We start from the raw sequence: 19,461 nt of genomic DNA on the forward strand, positions 1-19,461 counted from the left end.
ATCCGGCATCGCTGCATGGATCCACGCCCCACAGTGTAAGCCAGCGCCACCTCAAGGGGACCCAGCACCTCTGCAAGACCACGCCGAACCAGCTTCAACCCCAGAAGACAAAGAGGAACCGCCTGCAATACCTTACAATCTGCGCTCTCGTAAGGGTTGCCAGAAGCAGAGGGTAAGCAGACAGCAGGACCCAACAAACAGGAAGCCGTAGTGAGCCTAGCGTCTGCTGCCTGGTGGACGTAAAACCGTGACTGCGGATCCCTCGAAAGGGGCTGTCGGAACCAGAAAGGGTCCTGCTTCCAACATGTGTCCTTTGAGAAGCTTAATCCTCAGCTCCTGTGTCCTGAGGGTCTGGGGAATCCAGAGTGACAGTGACAATTCTTTCATCCAACAACAGGGGCAGATAGCCCAGATCCTGAATATTTCTAATTGCTGGGTCTGCAGCCACATCCCAGCTCACTCACAAACTAGTATCCCCACCATGGCAATCCCTTTGAATTCCTCAGAGCCTGCTGGAGAACCCTATCCACTTAAAAGGACATGGAAGGAAAATGACACTTGGGGGCTGGGAAAAACATATGTTCCTAAACTTATAAGTGTGGTGAAAGGAAAGGGCCACTGGTGCTGGGTGTGTAATGGGACAGGGCTGAATCTAGGGAGGAGCAGCTGTCTCCAATACATCGTGTCCCATGGTGTATGGGACTATTCAAACAAGGTTGGAGAATGGCGAACCAGGTATGGAAAGATAAACTTCCTCTCAACCTGCGATCAAACCAAAGATTCAATCTCTTGCTCTCCCTACAGCCTCCCTGAGAAAAACAGCACCATCTACAAATGTCATGTGAATGCTACCTCTTCTCCCAGTGAAAATCATCCTGTGCCCTTTGGGGGATACTATTCCTCCTTCGTAAATTCTTACATGTCAAAGGGTTGCAGTCAACCCTTCCCAGCTTTAATGGGACATCATTGGGTTTGTGGGGAAAATGTTTACACGGTGTTACCAGCAAATTGGTCAGGTATCTGTTATCCTGATCAGCTTTTCCCACAATTCCGGGTGCTTCAATCCCTCCCACGAAATCGCCTCCGTAATTTCAGGCGAAAAAGGAGGGACTTGCCAGATGCTAAATGGTATGTGGATAACATAAGCCCCCTAACTTGGGAAGAAGCTGTTGGCATTTCTTTAGTCCCAGTAGGCGGGGTAATCCACCATGCAAAAAGGCTTTTAAGGTTACAAGCGGTGGTTGAGATCATGGCCAATGAAACAGGAGAGAGCTTAAAAGCTCTAGCCAAAGAAGCAGGAACGGTCCGACAAGTGGCCCTCCAAAACCGTCAGGCATTAGATATAATACTGGCAGCCAAAGGAGGGACCTGTGCTCTAATTGGAACAGAAAGCTGTGTATACATACCTGATAATACTAATGAGGTAATAAATCGTGCTAGCGATCTGGAGCAAATTGCATACCTTCCCCACGAAGAACCAAGTTCCTTGTGGAAATGGATAAGTAACTTATTCAATTTCTCTAGTCTGGGAAACTGGTTGTTTCAAGGAATCCTGACTATCCTATTTGGAATTCTAATAATCTTTGTGTGTTTTCAATTGATTTCTTGTTGTATCCAAAACTGCACAAGACACACCATCCATCAGGTTACCCCTAACCAGAGTGCTAATCTAATGTTGTTAAATGTCACCAGTGAAAGTAATGAAAAGAACGATTGATGTATGGAATCCAGTAAGTCATTGGTCATGGGCGTAGCCTTGACCAAAAGGCGGGATTGTGGAAGTATAACATTGTATAAGGGGACACACACGTAGGGACAGTTAGCTTTTGAATGGAGAAGCAATTAAGATACAGCCAGCACGTCTAAGAAGCAGGTATCAGAATGGAAGGTGTGAAGGGCAATTAGTTAAGTTAACTGGAAGCTGTTAAAGGAGATTGTTAAGGGTGGTAGGTAATTGAAGATACATGACTGGTCTCAGGGATCTTGAAGGGTGGCGACTAAAATCTTTTTCTTCTTTTGTCTGTAACTTCTCTGTAACTTGTTCTCCAAAAAACTGTATAAATTAAAAGACACAAGCCCCACTCAGGGGGCTCACTTCTAAATGTATTAGCAGAGCAGCTTTGCCAATAAAACAGAGTGGTCTGATAAATTGTGAGTCTGAGTCAAACTTTGACATCCCTTTCCTGGGCCAGGAGGGCACCTGATTCCTTTGTTCTCCAACCCTTTAGCTCTCACCTTGCAGGGGGGAAGGGCCCAGGCCATCACTTGCCAGGAGACAGAGTGTTGGCCATTTATGTACACTGGCCCTTTGCTCTGCAACAATTACACCCCCTTATCCCACCACCGAGAGACTGAAGAAATGCATAGGGGAAACTGAGGCACCCCTACAGTATTCAGAGGAAACATTAAGAACAGTCACACTTCGTCACAGGGACACAGGCCAGGGGGCAGAAAGATGGGGACAGAGACATGAGGGGACATGGGATGGTGGGACATGTAGGGGGGAGGGGATACAGGCCAGGAGGCTGAGGATCCCAATGCGTGAATGTCAGGGGTGGGGAGTGAAGGGTAAACAAGCTGGGGAGCCAGAGCTTGGGCATCCGCCGGGCATGGGGGAGGGGAGATTCTCCTGAGCTCTGTCCCTGTTAACTTGCCTCCTCCCCTTTCTGGGGGGCTGGTTGGCTCCCCCCGACCCCCCATGTCCCTTTTGCAGCATCCTGAGGTGAGCTGTGCTCTGGGCCCTGAGATGCGCAGACCCACTGCCCCGGGTATGGGATCGGGAAGGTACACGGGACCTTTCACCTCTAGGGGGCTGGCTCAAATCTGCATCCTTTTCTCTTAGCACTAGACCCCACCCCCCCAACCAGAGCCAGGAGAGAACCCAGGAGTCCTGGCTCCCAGCCACCCCCACCCCCCAATCACTAGACCCCATTCCCCTCCCAGAGCCGGGGTATAGAACAGGCTAGGTGCCGGGCATCAGGTTTTCACAGAATTTCACTGGCAGTAGCAGAGACAGGAAGCGAGCGCCGGCTCTGGCCAGACTTCCCCTTTCCCAGATTTATCCACTGCTCCTTTATCAACTCAGGATCTACATTTACCCCTCCCTCCCCTGCTCATGGGGACCAGAAACCACAACTCCCACCCCCCCTCAAACCCCCCGTCATGTCTCTGTGCCACATCACTCAGCTAAGAACGGCGTGTGCAGCGATGGTACCTGAGAAGGAGGTTGGCCAGGTCCCTCCACCCTCATGCTCCAGGGCTGGGGCTGGGCCCAGCTGGGTCAGGAAGGAATCTCTGTCCCGCTCCTTGGGAGAGGGTTTCTTTGTGGGGGGCACTGTGTGGGGGGGGTAGAAGCCCTCCTCTGCTCTGAGCTGCTGCTCGAGGGTGATAAGACGGGCCTGTTGGAAAAGCTCAGGGAAGCCTGGACACCTCATGACACCTCCTGAGATTTCCCTGTTCCCAGCCGGTACCCAGATTAGGCAACTCCCATGAGGGGCTGGGGGGTGATGGGGCTGGGGGGTGGCATGAGACCAGGCAGCTGCAGGAGGGGATGTGGTTTGCTGGGCGTTGCAGGGAGATGGCTTTGCTCTGACTGCTGTAGATTTGGGCTGGAGATTGCAGAGAAACCAGCTGATGGGGAAGAAAGGGGCCGAGCGCATCACGGGCTTCCTGGGGCTGCAGCCCCCAGCGCAGTTCCTCATTCTGCTCGCACTCGGGCCTCAAGCTCAGTGGAGCTCAGCACTGGGGTGTTGGTGGCAGCGCTGAGGGGCCCCCCACTGCCCCATCATGGCGTCTGCTCTCACTGTCCTCTTCCTCGGTGAGTATCGAGTGAGACAGCCAGGGCGTGTGTCCATGTGGGGGGTGGATCTGAGACCAGGGCATGTGCCCATGGCGGGGTGGGGTGGGGTGGAAATGAGACCAGGGTGCGGGATCGAGTTTCTCTGGGATCTGGTCACTAACGAGCCGTCTCCTCTCCAGGCTGCTGGCTGGCCGGTCACAGCGGCGTGTGGGGAGGTGAGTATCAGTCTGGGGGGAGAACAGTAACATCAAGGATGGGGGAGGGGATCTGAGTCCTGAACGTTACCCAAAACTCAACACAAACTCCCCCTGGGCGCTCAGACCTGTCCCAGTTCTTCTCTGCCCCGCCCCACCAGGGAGTAACGAGAAGCCGACCTTGGCTCCCGGGGTCTGACAAAGCGGATGGGGACCATCCACTGGTTCAGTGTCCTGCCCCCGCAGACTGGGAAGATTGTGGGGGGCGGGGGGAATGTGGATTTATTTCAGCTCATACAAACACTAACAGGGCCCATCCGTGGGCTCTAGATCCCCTCGGGGTAACCGAAACATTCATGGTCAGTGCAGCCGTGGGGAAGACCCCCCCCAGATCAGCCCCCTTCCCAACACCTCCCTCCCCTGCACTCACAGCCGCCCACCCCGTGATCCCAAGGCCTGGGGAAAGGTGGGTCTCTGCACTGTTGGGACGCTCAGAGCCAGGCTCTGCCCTGAGCCCAGCAGAGGGGACAGAGTCACTGGGGGGTTTATCAGCCGGGGGAAGAAGCAGCCACTGGACATTCAGGGCTGAGGGAGGGGGGATTCCTGCCCCCAGCGGGAGCTGCAGAGCAGGGGGGCCTTTCCCAGGTAACACATCAGTTAGGGGGTGATGGGCGGAGCTGAAGGTTATAAACCTCAGTGGATAGTAGAGACTTGCACAGTCCCCTACAAGTCAGGGGTGGTGCTGCGTGTAAGCGGGGGAATGGTCCCGCTATTGGGGGAAACTTTCCTGGCTTATACTCGCCCCGGTGGGATTGGCTGGTGAAAGGATCTGAGTCCTCGCTCCCACTCCCTTTACCCAGCGGCCTGCCTGACCTCGAGGGCTCCCCTTCCTCCCTCCCATGTGGCAGAGTCCTCGTAACCCCGGCAAGACTGGGGCCCAGATTCCCGGGGGGCTCGACCCCCAACCTGGTTGTGGTCACTTCAGGAAGGGGCGAGGGTGTCCCCTCTCCAGGGTGCTCTCTCTGCGCTGGATGCTTCCTGTGAATGGACCCCTAGAGACTGGACTGGCCTGTCACCCACTTGGGAGCAGAGCTTTGGGCCCCCAGGGGCTGGGGTTGCTCCATGTCTCATGCTGTTAGCCCAGGGCTCAGAGGAAACTCTGGGCCCCTGTGGAAAGGCATCCAGGAGCCCGTCCCCAGGGCTGCCAGGTCTGACCCCCCACTGAGGCCGCGTGGTGAGGACGGGTCCCAGGACTGGGTGACGGGGCCTGCGTCTCACGGCCTGTCTGCTTCCCCCTGCAGAGCCCAGCTACCCCAAACCCAACATCTCCTTGAGCCCCAGCGGGGGGGTCTCCCTGGGGGGAGCCGTGGCCATCTGGTGTCGGGGGCAGCGCCAGGGCATGCGGTTCATGCTGAACAAAGAGGGACGCCATCTCCCAGCTGTGGCTTCGAGCGGGTCTGGGGCTGTGTTTTTCATCAGCAACGTGAGCCGGGAGGACCGGGGGAGATACAACTGCTCCTATCAGAACAGATCGGGGTCAGCCGCCGCGTCGTCCCCCAGCGACCCCGTGGAGCTGGTGGTGACAGGTGAGGGGCTCAGCTCGGTGTCCCCATTCCCAGCCCCACCCCCAGTCTGACCCTCACGGGGGCTCGGTGCTAGTGGGATGCTCAGAGCCAGGCTCTGCCCTGAGCCCTGACCCCACAGTGGGGACGCCCAGCCGGGGAGCAGGGATGGAGTCACTGGGGGGTTCCCCAGCCAGGGGGGAGCAGCAGCCCCTGGAGGCTCGGGGCAGGGAGGCGACTTTAACGCTGCCCCTTGTGCGTAGGAACCGTGAGTCGCTATTTAATCCCGTGATCCCCTCCCCACTGTTCTCCTGGTGCGGCCACAGACTCTGTGTGATGGGAGCACATCGCGGTTTTCAGAAGTGTCCTTCTTTGTCGGGGGGCCTCAATCTTGGGGGATCTCAGACCAACCGCCCACAAACAGAGATGCCCACAGTTAATGGAGACCTCTGCAAACACTGGCCTCAGTAGCGCTGGATCCCTTGTGTTGGGGGAGCATATAGGCCCCTGCCATGGTCAGGACCCCGTTGTGCCGGGCGCTGCATAAACACAGAGTGAAGAGACTGTCCCTGCCCTGGGAGCTCACGAAGGAAAGTGAATCTGACTGTGACTCAGTTTCCCCCGTAGAATGGGGATAAAGACTCCTCGCTGCCTCCCAGGGGCTGACTTCCTTCCTGTGTGGGGCTCAGGCCCTATAGTGCCAGGCTCCAGAGAGCAGCCTCTGAGTCGCCCTGTGCTCGGGGGGGGGGGGGGGCGGATGCAGTGAATGAGGCAGGGGCCACACACGGCATATGAGGACCCCAAGAACTAGGCCGCCGCGGCTCCATGTGTGTGGGACTGGGAGCCCAGGTCACAGGGTCAGGGGGACTCTGGAATCTGGGAGAGAATCTCTGCCAGGGGGACCCTGGATCTGCCCATGCCAGGGCCAGACAGGGAATCATCGAAGATTAGGGTTGGAAGAGACCTCAGGAGGTCATCTTGTCCAACCCCTTGCTCAAAGCAGGACCAACGCCAACCAAATCATCCCAGCCAGGGCTTTGTCAAGCCAGGCCTTAAAAACCTCTAAGGATGGAGATTCCACCACTTCCCTAGGGAGCCCATTCCAGTGCCTCACCACCCTGCTAGTGAAATAGTTGTTACGGGTTGGATCACAGAAACCCCCTTGGGGCTCCCAACTGATGTGCCAAGACTACTTCTGCCCCTGCCCTCCTTGCCAGCTTGGCACTCCAGAATCCTGCCTGGCTGCGCCAGACGCGCTTGCCGGCCAGAAACACAGACCCAGGTCTGAACCACGTCCCACAAGCTACAAGCTTAACTGAGAGCAGCTTACAGAAGTGTTCCTGTCTTTAACACTCAGATGCCCAACTCCCAGTTGGGTCTAAACCCCAAATAAGTTTGTTTTACTCTGTATAAAGCTTATACAGGGTAAACTCATAAATTTTTCGCCCTCTATAACACTGATCGAGAGATATGCACAGCTGTTTGCCCCTCTGCCCCCCCGGTATTAATACATACTCTTTGTTAATTAATAAGTAAAAAGTGATTTTATTAAATACAGAAAGTAGGATTTAAGTGGTTCCAAGTAATAACAGACAGAACAAAGTGAATTACCAAGCAAAATAAAATAAAACACGCATGTCTATGTCTAATCAAACTGAAGACAGATAAAAACCTCACCAGTTCCAGGAAGCTTCCTTTTACAGACAAATCTCCTTCTAGTCTGGGTCCAGCTATCACTCTCATCCCCTGTAGTTACTGTCCTTTGTTCCAGTTTCTTTCAGGTATCTTTGGGGGTGGAGAGGCTCTCTCTTTAGCCAGCTGAAGACAAAATGGAGGGGTCTTCCAGAGGTTTAATTAGACTTTTCTTGTGGGTGGAGATCCCCTCCTCTCTCCTATGCAAAGTCCAGCTACAAAATGGAGTTTTGGAGTCACCTGGGCAAGTCACATGTCCACACATGACTGAGTTCCTTACCAGCCACGCCACATTCCTGGGAAAGCCCAGATGTGGACTGGCATCTCCAAGTTCATTGTTGGCTTAAGGGCTTCTTGATTGGGCACTTACTGAGAACAGTCCTTTCTCAGGAAGCTGACCAACTGCTTCACTGAAAGCTACTCACAATCAAACAAGTACGCAGCCAATACTCATAACTTCGAATACGATAAGGACACATGCATACAAATAGGGTGAATAGATTCAGTAGCTGATAACCTTGACAGAGATATGTCATGTGGCATATGTAGCATAAAACACATTCTAGTTATGTCATTTATAGATTGACAAGTATATTTTCATAAAGCCTTATGGGAGCACCGTCACAATAGTGTTTCCTAATATCCAAAGGAGACCTCCCCCACTGCAACCTGAGACCATCGCTCCTTGTTCTGTCATCTGCCCCCACTGGGAACAGCCCAGCTCCATCCTCTTTGGAGCCCCCCTTCAGGGAGTTGAAGGCTGCTCTCAAATCCCCCCTCACTCTTCTCTTCTGCAGCTGGAGGCCGGGGCTGGGTGGGTGCCCGGGTCTGGCTCTCACAGCCTGTCTCCTGTGCACAGATCCCAGCTTACCCAGACCCTCCATCTCTCTGAGCCCCACTGGGGTCACCGCCCCAGGGGCAGACGTCACCATCCGGTGTCAGGGGCAGCGGCGGGACGTGAGGTTCTTCCTGCACAAGGCTGGAGACCGGAACCCGCCGCGACACATGGACCCTGCTGGGGACGGGGCCGAGTTCCACATCCCCACCGTGGGCCGGCAGCACGGAGGGAGCTACAGCTGCAGCTACCGGCCCCGGTCAGAGCCCTTCGTCTCCTCGCAGCCCAGCCACCCCGTGCAGCTGGTGGTAGGAGGTGAGGGGCCCGGCTCCACGTCCCCGCTCCCAGCCGGACCCTCAGAAGGTCGGCACCCAGATGGGATGCTCAGAGCCAGGCTCTGCCCAGAGCCCTGGGACTCGCCTGGACAAGGAGCGCAAATAGTGTCACTGGGGGGTTCCCCAGGCAGGGGGGAGCAGCAGCTTCTGGAGGTTCGCAGCTGAGGGAAGGGGATCCCTGCCCCCAGGGGGAGCTGCAGAGCAGGGGTCTTTCCCAGGGGATGCTCCCCCGGCTGCCCCCGCACTGGGGATGCACAGAGGAATCAGGGCCCAGGGGCTGCCCAGCCAGCTCCGTCCCCAGCCACAAACCCCCCTCCCCGGGACTCACAGTAACGATCGATGCTGAGTCACGGGCAGAGTTGGATTAAGGTTTCCTGGGGCCCTGGACCAGAGCAAGGGGGAGTCTCTCCCCACCTTTTCACCTGCCCTCCCTCTCCTGTCCCGCCTCCTCGGCCTGCAGCTGCAGCTACCGGCCCCGATCAGAGCCCTTCATCTCCTCCCAGCCCAGCCACCCCGTGCAGCTGGTGGCAGCAGGGGAGGGGCCCGGCTCCACGTCCCCGCTCTGGGGGCAGCAGGGCCCATCAGTGGCCATGGGGGTGGTGCCCTGGAGGTCTCTGTGAAGCTGCCAGGGGCAGCCAGCATGGGAGGCGGGATACCAGGCTAGATGGTCCCTTTGGCCTGAGTCAGTGTGGCCATGAGGAAGGCGGTGAAATGCCTTAGAAATGATGGCCAGGCTGGATCAGACAGCGCCCCCAGTGCCGTGCTGGGGCAATGGGGCCAGCTCCGACCGACGGGGTGAACGCCCCCTACTGAGCCCCCCACCCACTGCAGCCCAGTGCCCCCTTGTGATACAAATCCCCCAAATCTTGCTTGATCTGACCCCACTTGATACCGTGGGACCCCCCCAACATCCTCCCCATAGAATTTTCTCCTGGTTGTGCCCTGCGGTGTCCCAGCCCCTTGGGTGCTGCCTGGGGTGGGAGAGGCCGGGGGGGAACAGACCAGCCCCTCCCGGCACTCATGGCCTGCTGCTGTTTCCCAGGCGAATCGGGACCTCTGGCACCGCCGTGTCTGACCAGCCACATCATCGCCGGGGCGAGCGCGGCAGCCGCCGGCCTCCTCCTCCTCCTGGTGGCCTTCCTCTGCTTCCGAAAAACCCGAGCCAGTAAGTGCCCCACCCAGTGAGGAAAGGCTTAAACCTGCCGCGAAGCAGGGCGGGATGGGGTCACGGCTTGGATGGGGGACGGTGCCGGGAAAGCCAAGGAGTGGGGTGGGGGCTCAGCAGGGGGTTCTCCCACCCCAAAGGGGCTGCATCTCAGCCCAGGCTGAGGGGTCCCCATATAACCAGTCCCCTTGCCCCACCCCAGAGGTGGCCGCATCTCAGCACCGGGCGAGGGGTCCCTTTATAAAGAGCCACCGACACCGTGCCTCTCTGGTACATGGGGTGCCAGGGGAGCCGACCTATGGATCAGGTTTGTTATAGCGAGTCACTAAGGAGGGAGGATTAGGGACAGGAAAAGCCCCCCCCGAGTTAATCTGCCCCACCCCTGGCGCATGCTACAGTGTTGTGCTGCCCCCCACCCCTGCTGCCATGTGCTGGGACCGGGGGATCCCGATCTGCTCATGGGGGATTCTGGTTTGTGTCCCTCTGCAGGAAAAGGAGCTGCACCAAGACCCAGCAGGTAGGAACCCGGCTCCTCCCCCTCCCAATCGACCTGCCGGGGTCACATGGCTCCTGGGTTCTCTCCTTCATCTGGGAGGGGAGTGGGGGTCTAGTGGTTACAGCAGGGAGGTGTGGGTGTGTGTGTTGGGGAGTGACCAGGAGTCCTGGGTTCTAGGGAACTGGGTTCAGTGTGAGGCAGGGTGGAGGGCTGTCTGGGTGTGTTGAGGAATCTGTCCGCGGGTGGGGGGATATAACATTTACAAGGGGATTTTCTCTTTTAGCACCAGCCCTATGGGGGCATTAAAGGCATCGGCTCAGCAAGACCCCGTCTGTGAGTAACACACCCAAGGGGGTACCAGGGTGGGGCAGGATCCCAGGGAGGGATGGGGCTTGTGGGGGCTCCACCCATATGGGGCAGGGTCTGATTTACAGCAGCTGCTGGGCAGGACTAAGGAGGGGGTCCCAGAGGTAGCTGGTGTCAGCTGAGAGTGTTGGACTCCCAGGAGCTCCCTGGGGCCACCCTCCCTTCCCGCTCTAATTCCCCATCCACTCCTGGCTGCCAGCCCCCTGCTCTAACCACTAGCTAGAACCCAGTCTCCTCCTGAGCCAGGGCGAGAACCCAGGATTTCTGACTCCCAGTCCCTCCCCCCCCACCCCCGCTGTAACCCCCTCGACATCTTTGTGACTCAGTTTTCCTCTCTGTAACTCGGGGCTAATGACGTGTTGTGGGGCGGGGAGGGGGTGGCTCTGCCAGGCTCTGACCCCTTGGGATGGATGTGGGGGGTCAGAGCTGGGTGTGGGGTCCTGCTCTGGGCCGTCCGGGGGTGCAGCTCAGCGAGTGTCTCTGTTCCGCAGACACCTCTATCGACGAGGGGAAAGAGCCGCAGACCCTGGTAAGTGTCCCCTGTTCCCCCATGGGGCCTGACCCCCAACCTTGCCCCACATGGGCCCCAGCAACCCCCTCACATCCCCCCCCCCACAAATACACCTTTCCTGGAACACTCAGTGGCTTGGGGTGGGGGTCAGGCTGGTAGGAGAGAATGTGTGTGTGTGTACCCTGTGCTCTGTGTGTGTGTTGGGGTGTTGGTAGATTCACACACACGCTCACACACTCCCCAGTGACTCTCTCCCCTCCCTGCCCCAGGAGCCCGACCCCGGTGTCCAGGGACTCACCTACGCCGAGCTGGACGTCCAGGTGCTGCAGGCCAAGCGGGGGAAACCGGCCCCTGCCCCTGAGTCTGCCCAGCCCAGCGTGTACGCCGCGATCAACAGGGCCCGGGGGGCCCCGCAGTGAGAGCCCCCTGCAGCCATGGGGCACCTGGCCCCAGGGGGCGACAGACTCACCCCCCCTGCAGCGCCAGCCCCAGAGAACTCTGCTTCTAAGAAGATTTAGGGGAGACGCTGCCCTCCCCCTGCTACTGCCCCGTCCCATCGAGCTGCTGGCCCCCTGCCCCGTCCAGACCCACACGTAGGGCCGGTGTGGGGGGCTTAGCACCGGGATGAGGAGAGGATGTGCCGAGGCTGTCTATGTTATTTTGCATCCTGTTAATCTCCAGCTTTGTAATAAACACAGAACCACAAACCAGCCTCCCTGGGCCCCTGCTGTGAATGTGTGTAACACCTGGGCGAGATGGGGTGGGGTGCGTGGGCTGGTTATACAGGGACCCCTCGTCCAACGGAGGGATGCAGCCCCATATGGGGTGGGGTGCTGGTTATACAGGGACCCCTCGCCTGGCGCTGGGTTTCAGCTCCTCTGGGGAAGGTCGTCCGTTGGGCAGGATGCCGGGGTTCACACCCTGACTCGGGGCAAAGCTGCAGAACGGTCTGTGATGCTGTACAGAACTCCAGAATTTGCTAAGCAATAAAAAAGGCATAGTCAACCAGTTATTTTAGATATTCTAAGTTGACGTAAGACAAATTTTAAAATAAAATTTTAGAATAAAAGAAGGAAAACTATATTTTCAAATTATACAAATAGATGGTCTCAAATTGCTTCGGCTGCAAATAAGGCAACTTTCAATGGACGTGTAACACAGCCCTGTGCAATGTTGCACTCTAGGTGTCTACTACAAGGTCTGTATTCATCAACCCGTATCTTAGCACTCAGGTGGGCACTCTTTTTATTATCTTGGGGAAATGAGAAGCCCAAGCCCACAGATAGATAGATGCAGAATAAGGAGAATAGAAACTCCTTTTCCACCATGAATATTGATTGATAAAAATTTCCTTCCTTAGAAGGTTTTAAGGTCAGGCTTGACAAAGCCCTGGCTGAGATGATTTAGTTGGGGATTGGTACTGCTTTGAGCAGGGGGTTGGACTAGATGACCTCCTGAGGTCCCTTCCAACCCTGATATTCTATGAAGTGGGACTGTTCTTAATGTTTCCTCTGAATACTGTACGGGTGCCTCAGTTTCCCCTATGCATTTCTTAAGTGTCTAGGTGATGGGATAAGGGGGTGTAATTGTTGCAGAGCAAAGGGCCAATGTACATAAATGGCTGACACTCTGTTTCCTGGCAACTGATGGCCTGGGCCCTTCCCCCCTGCAAGGTGAGAGATAAAGGGGTTGGAGTACAAAGGGATCAGGTGTCCTCCCGGCCCCGGGAAATGGACAAAGCCCAGAGGAGGAGGGGCTGGAGGGTGAGTCGGTTGGGGCTGGCTGGAGACATCTAGTGAAGTGCAGACAGGGATGTCTGGCTCACTGCCCCCCAAAATGGACCCGGCTGAGGGGTCCAGTTCTCTGTACCTACAAGCTCTGTGTTAGACCATGTTCCTGTTGTCTAATAAACCTCTGTTTTACTGACTGGCAAAGGGTATGTCTACACTATGAAATTAGGTCGAATTTATAGAAGTCATTTTTTTAGAAATCGTTTTTATATAGTCGAGTGTGTGTGTCCCCACACAAAATGCTCTAAGTACATTAAGTGCATTAACTCAGCGGAGTGCTTCCACAGTACCGAGGCTCACATCGACTTCCGGAGCGTTGCACTGTGGGTAGCCATCGCACAGTTCCCGCAGTCTCCGCCGCCCACTGGAATTCTGGGTTGAGATCCCAATGCCTGATGGGGCTAAAACATTGTCACGGGTGGTTCTGGGCACATGTCGTCAGGCCCCCGCTTCCCTCCCTCCCTCCGTGAAAGCAACGGCAGAAAATCGTTTCGCGCCTTTTTTCCTGACTTACCTGTGCAGATTCCACACCACTGCAAGCGTGGAGCCCGCTCAGATCACTTTGGCAATTAGGAGCACATTAAACACCACGCGCATTATCCAGCAGTATATGCAGCACCAGAACCTGCCAAAGCGAAACCGGGCGAGGAGGTGATGTCAGAGCAGTGACGAGAGTGATGAGGACATGGACACAGACTTCTCTCAAAGCACGGGCCCCGGCAATGTGGGCATCATGGTGCTAATGGGTCAGGTTCATGCCGTGGAACGCCAATTCTGGGCCCGGGAAACAATCTCAGACTGGTGGGATCGCATAGTGTTGCAGGTCTGGGACGATTCCCGGTGGCTGTGAAACTTTCGCATGCGTAAGGGCACTTTCATGGAACTTTGTGACTTGCTTTCCCCTGCCCTGAAGCCCAAGAATACCAAGATGACAGCAGCCCTCACAGCTGAGAAGCGAGTGGCAATAGCCCTGTGGAAGCTTGCAACCGCAGACAGCTACCGGTCAGTCGGGAATCAATTTGGAGTAGGCAAATCTACTGTCGGGGCTGCTGTGATGCAAGAAGGCAACGCAATCAAAGATCTGCTGATATCAAGGGTAGTGACCCTGGGAAATGTGCAGGTCATAGTGGATGGCTTTGCTGCAATGGGATTCCCTACCTGTGCTGGGGCCATAGACAGAACCCATATCCCTATCTTGGCACCGAAGCACCAAGCCGGCGAGTACATAAACCGCAAGGGGTACTTTTCAATAGTGCTGCAAGCACTGGTGGATTACAAGGGATGTTTCACCAAGATCAACGTGGGATGGCCAGGAAAGGTACATGACTCTCGCATCTTCAGGAACTCTGGTTTGTTTCAAAAGCTGCAGGAAGGGACTTTCTTCCCAGACCAGAAAATAACCACTGGGGATGTTGAAATGCCTATATGTATCCTTGGAGACCCAGCCTACCCCTTAATGCCATGGCTCATGAAGCCGTACACAGGCAGCCTGGACAGCAGTCAGGAGCTGTTCAACTACAGGTTGAGCAAGTGCAGAATGGTGGTAGAATGTGCATTTGGACATTTAAAAGTGCGCTGGCGCAGTTTACTGACTCGCTTAGACCTCAGCAAAACCAATATTCCCATTGTTATTACAGCTTGCTGTGTGCTCCACAATATCTTTGAGAGTAAGGGGGAGACGTTTATGGTGGGGTGGGAGGTTGAGGCAAATCGCCTGGCCACTGGTTATGCACAGCCAGACACCAGGGAGGTTAGAAGAGTACAGGAAGGTGCGGTGTGATCAGAGAAGCTTTGAAAACCAGTTTCATGACTGGCCAGGCTACGGTGTGAAAGTTCTGTTTGTTTCTCCTTGATGAAACCTGCCCCCCCTTTGGTTCACTCTACTTCCCTGTAAGCTAACCTCCTTCCCCTCCCCCCTTTGATCACCACTTGCAGAGGCAATAAAGTCATTGTTGCTTCACATTTATGCATTCTTTATTAATTCATCACACAAATAGGAGGATAAATAGTTGGATAATAAGGTAGCCCGGGAGGGGTGGTGGAGGAGGGAAGGACAAGGCCACACAGCACTTTAAAACTTTAAAACTTATTGAATGCCAGTCTTCTGTTGCTTGGGCAATCCTCTGGGGTGGAGTAGCTGCGTGGCCGGAGGCCCCCGCACTGCATTCTTGGACATCTGGATGAGGAGGCTTTGGAACTTGGGAGGAGGGCAGTTGGTTACAGAGGGGCTGTAGCGGCGGTCTGTGCTCCTGCTGCCTTTCCTGCAGCTCAACCATACTCTGGAGCATATTAGTTTGATCTTCCAGCAGCCTCAGCATTGAATCCTGCCTCCTCTCTTCACGCTGCCGCCACCTTTCAGCTTCAGCCCGCCACTTATTCTCTTCAGCCCGCCACCTCTCCTCCTGGTCATTTTGTGCTTTCCTGCACTCTGACATTGTCTGCCTCCATGCATTCGTCTGTGTTCTGTCAGTGTGGGAGGACAGCATGAGGTCAGAGAACACATTTCATCGCAAGTGCATTTTTTTCGACTTCTAATCTTCGCTAGCCTCTGGGAAGGAGAAGATCCTGTGATCCTTGAAACACAAACAATGGGTACACTCTTTCACGGTAAACCTTGTTGTTAACATTACATACATAGAACACGTGTGCTTTCGTTACAAGGTCACATTTTGCCTCCCCCCGCCGCGTGGCTAACCCCTCTCCCCACCACGTGGCCAACAGCGGGGAACATTTCTGTTCAGCCACAGGCAAACAGCCCAGCAGGAACAGCCACCTCTGAATGTCCCCTGAAGAAAAGCACCCTATTTCAACCAGGTGACCATGAATGATATCACTCTCCTCAGGATAACACAGAGAGATAAAGAATGGATGTTGTTTGAACTCCAGCAAACATACACTGCAATGCTTTCTTCTGCAATGATTCCCGGCTACATGCTACTGGCCTGGCGTGGTAAAGCGTCCTATCATGGTGGATGAAATAAGACTGCCCTCCCCAGAAACCTTTTGCAAAGGCTTTGGGAGTACATCCAGGAGCGCTTTATGGAGATGTCCCTGGAGGATTTCCGCTCCATCCCCAGACACGTTAGTAGACTTTTCCAGTAGCTGTACTGGCCGCGAATGCCAGGGCAAATTAATCATTAAACACACTTGCTTTTAAATCATGTATACTATTTAAAAAGGTACACTCACCAGAGGTCCCTTCTCCGCCTGGTGGGTCCAGGAACCAGCCTTGGGTGGGTTCGGGGGGTACTGGCTCCAGGTCCAGGGTGAGAAACAGTTCCTGGCTGACGGGAAAACCGGTTTCTCTGCTTTCTTGCTGTGAGCTATCTACAACCTCATCATCATCATCTTCCTCATCCCCAAAACCTGCTTCCGTGTTGCCTCCCTCTCATTTGACGGAGTCAAAGCACACAGCTGGGGTAGTGGTGGCTGAACCCCCTAAAATGGCATGAAGCTCATCATAGAAACGGCATGTTTGGGGCTCTGACCCGGAGCGGCTGTTTGCCTCTCTGGTTTTCTGGTAGGCTTGCCTCAGCTCCTTAAGTTTCACGCGGCACTGCTTCGGGTCCCTGTTATGGCATCTGTCCTTCATGCCCTGGGAGATTTTGACAAATGTTTTGGCATTTCGAAAACTGGAATGGAGTTCTGATAGCACAGATTCCTCTCCCCATACAGCCATCAGATCCCGTACCTCCCGTTCGGTCCATGCTGGAGCTCTTTTGCGATTCTGGGACTCCATCATGGTCACCTCTGCTGATGAGCTCTGCACTCACCTGCAGCTTGCCATGCTGGCCAAATAGATTCAAAAGTTCACGGGCCTTTTCCTGTCTACCTGGCCAGTGCATTTGAGTTGAGAGTGCTGTCCAGAGCAGTCACAATGGAGCACTCTGGGACAGCTCCCGGAGGACAATAACATTGAATTGCATCCACACTACCGCCATTTCAACCCGGCAAGACCGATTTCAGTGCTAATCCCCTTGTCAGGGGTGGAGTAAAGAAATCAGTTTTAAGAGCCCTTTAAGTTGAAAAAAGGGCTTTGTCATGTGGATGGGTGCAGGTTTAAATCGATTTAACACTGGTGAATTCAACCTCAACTCCTAGTGTAGACCAGGGCTGAGAGTCACATCTGACTGCAGAGTCGGGGAGCAGGCTTCCCCGGGACCCCGCCTGGGTGGACTCGCTGTGGGAAGGGCACGGAGGGCAGAGGATGCTGAATGCTCCGAGGTCAGACCCAGGAAGGTGGAAGCTGGGTGAGCTGTGTGTCCTGAAGACAGGCTGCTCACAGAAAGGAGATTTCCCCAGAGTCCTGCCTGGCTTCATGGGGAGCAGTTCCAGAGCACGTCCCGGGGGCTCTGTGAGAGTCCCACCCCCCATTCTGTAGTTCCCTCACATCCCCCCCATCAGGTCCCCATCCCCCCAATTTTGCCCCCTGTCCCATGTCCCTTCACCACCCTCGTGTACTCTCATGCCCCTGTCCCCAACCCTGTTCTGCCCTATCCCCATCTCCTATCCCCTCACACACCCCGACCTCCCTCCCTGGGGCAGAGGGGGGTGTGGGGTGTTGTGGGGGCAAGAGACTGAGGTGAAAGAAAGTGGGGGACCCAGAACTGAGGGGGCAGGAGTAGGAAGGGGTCAGTAAGAGGGGAAGCTGCCAAGGGGTGGAAATGACAGCTGCCTCCTGGGGGACTGTGACGAAGTGGGACTGTTCTTAATATTTCCTCTGAATAGTGTGGGGGTGCCTCAGTTTCCCCTAGGCAGTTCTTAAGTATCTAGGTGGTGGGATAAGGGTATATGATCATTGTAGAGCCCTGGAAGGCAGGTGTGTGTAGGGGTCTGGATACAGAGAATGACCAACACCATATTTCCTGGTTACTGATGGCCTGGGCCCTTCCCCCCTGCAAGGTGAGAGCTAAAGGTTTGGAGAACAAAGGAATCAGGTGACCTCCTGGCAGGGGAAAGGGACAAAGCCCAGAGGAGGAGGGGCTGGAGGGAGTTTCAGTTTGGGGCTGGCTGGGACATGGAGTGAAGTGCAGACGGGGTTGTCTGGCTCACTGCCCCCCAAAGTGGACTCAGCTGAGGGGTCCTGTTCTCTGCACCTGCAAGCTCTGTTTTAGACCATGTTCCTGTTGTCTAATAAACCTCTGTTTTACTGACTGGCTGAGAGTCACGTCTAACTGTGCAGGACCCTCTGGCTTCCCCAGGACCCCGCCTGGGTGGACTTGCTGTGGGAAGCGCACGGAGGGGCAGAGGATGCTGAATGCTCTGAGGTCAGACCCAGGAAGGTGGAAGCTGTGTGAGCTGTGTGTCCTGAAGACAGGCTGCTCACAGGAAGGTGACTTCCCCAGAGTCCTGCCTGGCTTCATGGGGAGCAGTTCCAGAGCATCACCCGGGGACCCCGTGACAATTGGTGGTAGCAGTGGGATGTATTGCACCCTGTGGACGGCGCTTCCTGCAGTAAGTGACTGGGGAGCAGTAAAACGAAGGGGGATTGATGGGGAGCAGGTGTGCTGAAGATTCAGAGAGAGACAGTTTCGGGGGGGGGGTTAACCCCTGAGAGTGTGTGACCAGAGAGAAGGACTTTTGCAGTAACAGGGTCCCCCGGGGGATTGCAGCGAGCGGTCCCAGGGGCGGAGGAGTCTGCAGCTCGACCCTGGCAAAGAGGTGGTGATCTCGAGAAGGGCTGGCACACTAAGGGTTCTCCCTGGAAACCGTGGGGAGCTGAGAGCACCCAGGCCTGTGAGTCCACAACAACTTGGGAGGAGCGGAGTGATGGCCTGTCACCGTCTCCTTAAGAAGGACATTGTAACCCTGTGCAGAAAGAGAGGGTTGAGCATTGGAAAGTTCACCAAGGCACAGTTAATCGTGCAGCCGGAGGAGGATGACCGCTCTAAGGAACAGATTCTTAGGAACAGGATCTGGGAGCAGCTGGAGTGGGAGCCAGGCATCCCCAAGACTCCAGTCCCCGACCAGACGAGGGTCTTCATGATCGGGTTTCCCATAGGGGGATCGGAGACGGAGGGGATTGGAGCTGAGTCCGAGAGAGCAAGAGGACTGTGAGAGACAGCGAGAGCCCAAGAAAGAGCTGCAGAAGCAGCAGCAGCATGAACTGGCGTTGGGAGAGCGGAGAGGCGTAAGGGACCTCCCAGGGGTTAGTGGGGATAGACCCCGGGGGGCCAGTTCCGCAGGGAACCTCGAGACTAAATTGCTGTCCCTCCGTCAGCCAGATGGGTGGGGAGGTGGACAGGCTCCCACTCCTGACCCCAACCTATATGTCTGTGTGGAGAATTGGGATGGTGAAGGAAATGTGCCTGTGACTTGCCTATGGAGGGAGCTACCCCAGTCTCCAAGCAGTTGTCTGTGACCAGCCTTGTGTGCTGGGACAAGGGGAATGAGATCCCAAGCTGTGTGTCTGGTAAAGGAGAAAGTGTGTCCGGCGCTTCTTTGTCTGTGGAGCAAACAGAAGGGGCCTTGCAGCCTGTGATGGTTGAGGGTCGTGCAGTTGACTCAGAGTTGATTCTGGATTCAGCTCAAGCCCAGGAAGGGAATGGTCCTAAGTTTGGGTCTGCTCGGGAGAATGGCCCTGTAACTAGGTCGCATCCAGTTAGTGTCTATGTAAAATCCCCGAGACCAGACAATTCTGGTGCTTGTATTTTGCCTGTTGCTAGTGTGTGGCTGGGAAAGGGTGGAGCAACACTGTCTAATCAGGGTGAGATCCA

General features: G+C 55.5%; 1 protein-coding gene across 3 annotated transcripts; it reads left to right on the top strand.

Moving 5' to 3' along the window:
- Window positions 1-3,717: 3,717 nt before the first annotated feature.
- LOC140902228 (osteoclast-associated immunoglobulin-like receptor) lies at window positions 3,718-11,459 on the top strand. 3 transcript variants are annotated; one of them, XM_073322091.1, is made up of 9 exons: window positions 3,718-3,817; window positions 3,979-4,014; window positions 5,295-5,579; window positions 8,107-8,397; window positions 9,460-9,582; window positions 10,072-10,099; window positions 10,362-10,411; window positions 10,936-10,973; window positions 11,225-11,459. In XM_073322091.1, exons 1-9 carry the CDS (start codon window positions 3,787-3,789, stop codon window positions 11,372-11,374), a joined length of 1,032 nt encoding a protein of 343 aa, XP_073178192.1. In that variant the 5' UTR covers window positions 3,718-3,786; the 3' UTR covers window positions 11,375-11,459. The 3 variants fall into 3 exon arrangements, with proteins under 3 accessions (XP_073178192.1, XP_073178195.1, XP_073178194.1); XM_073322094.1 differs by lacking the exon at window positions 8,107-8,397; XM_073322093.1 differs by lacking the exon at window positions 10,936-10,973 and having other exon boundaries at window positions 11,225-11,295.
- Window positions 11,460-19,461: the final 8,002 nt, after the last annotated feature.

Source organism: Lepidochelys kempii, chromosome 23 (genome assembly GCF_965140265.1).
Source record: "Lepidochelys kempii isolate rLepKem1 chromosome 23, rLepKem1.hap2, whole genome shotgun sequence".
NCBI classification, from domain to species: domain Eukaryota; kingdom Metazoa; phylum Chordata; order Testudines; family Cheloniidae; genus Lepidochelys; species Lepidochelys kempii.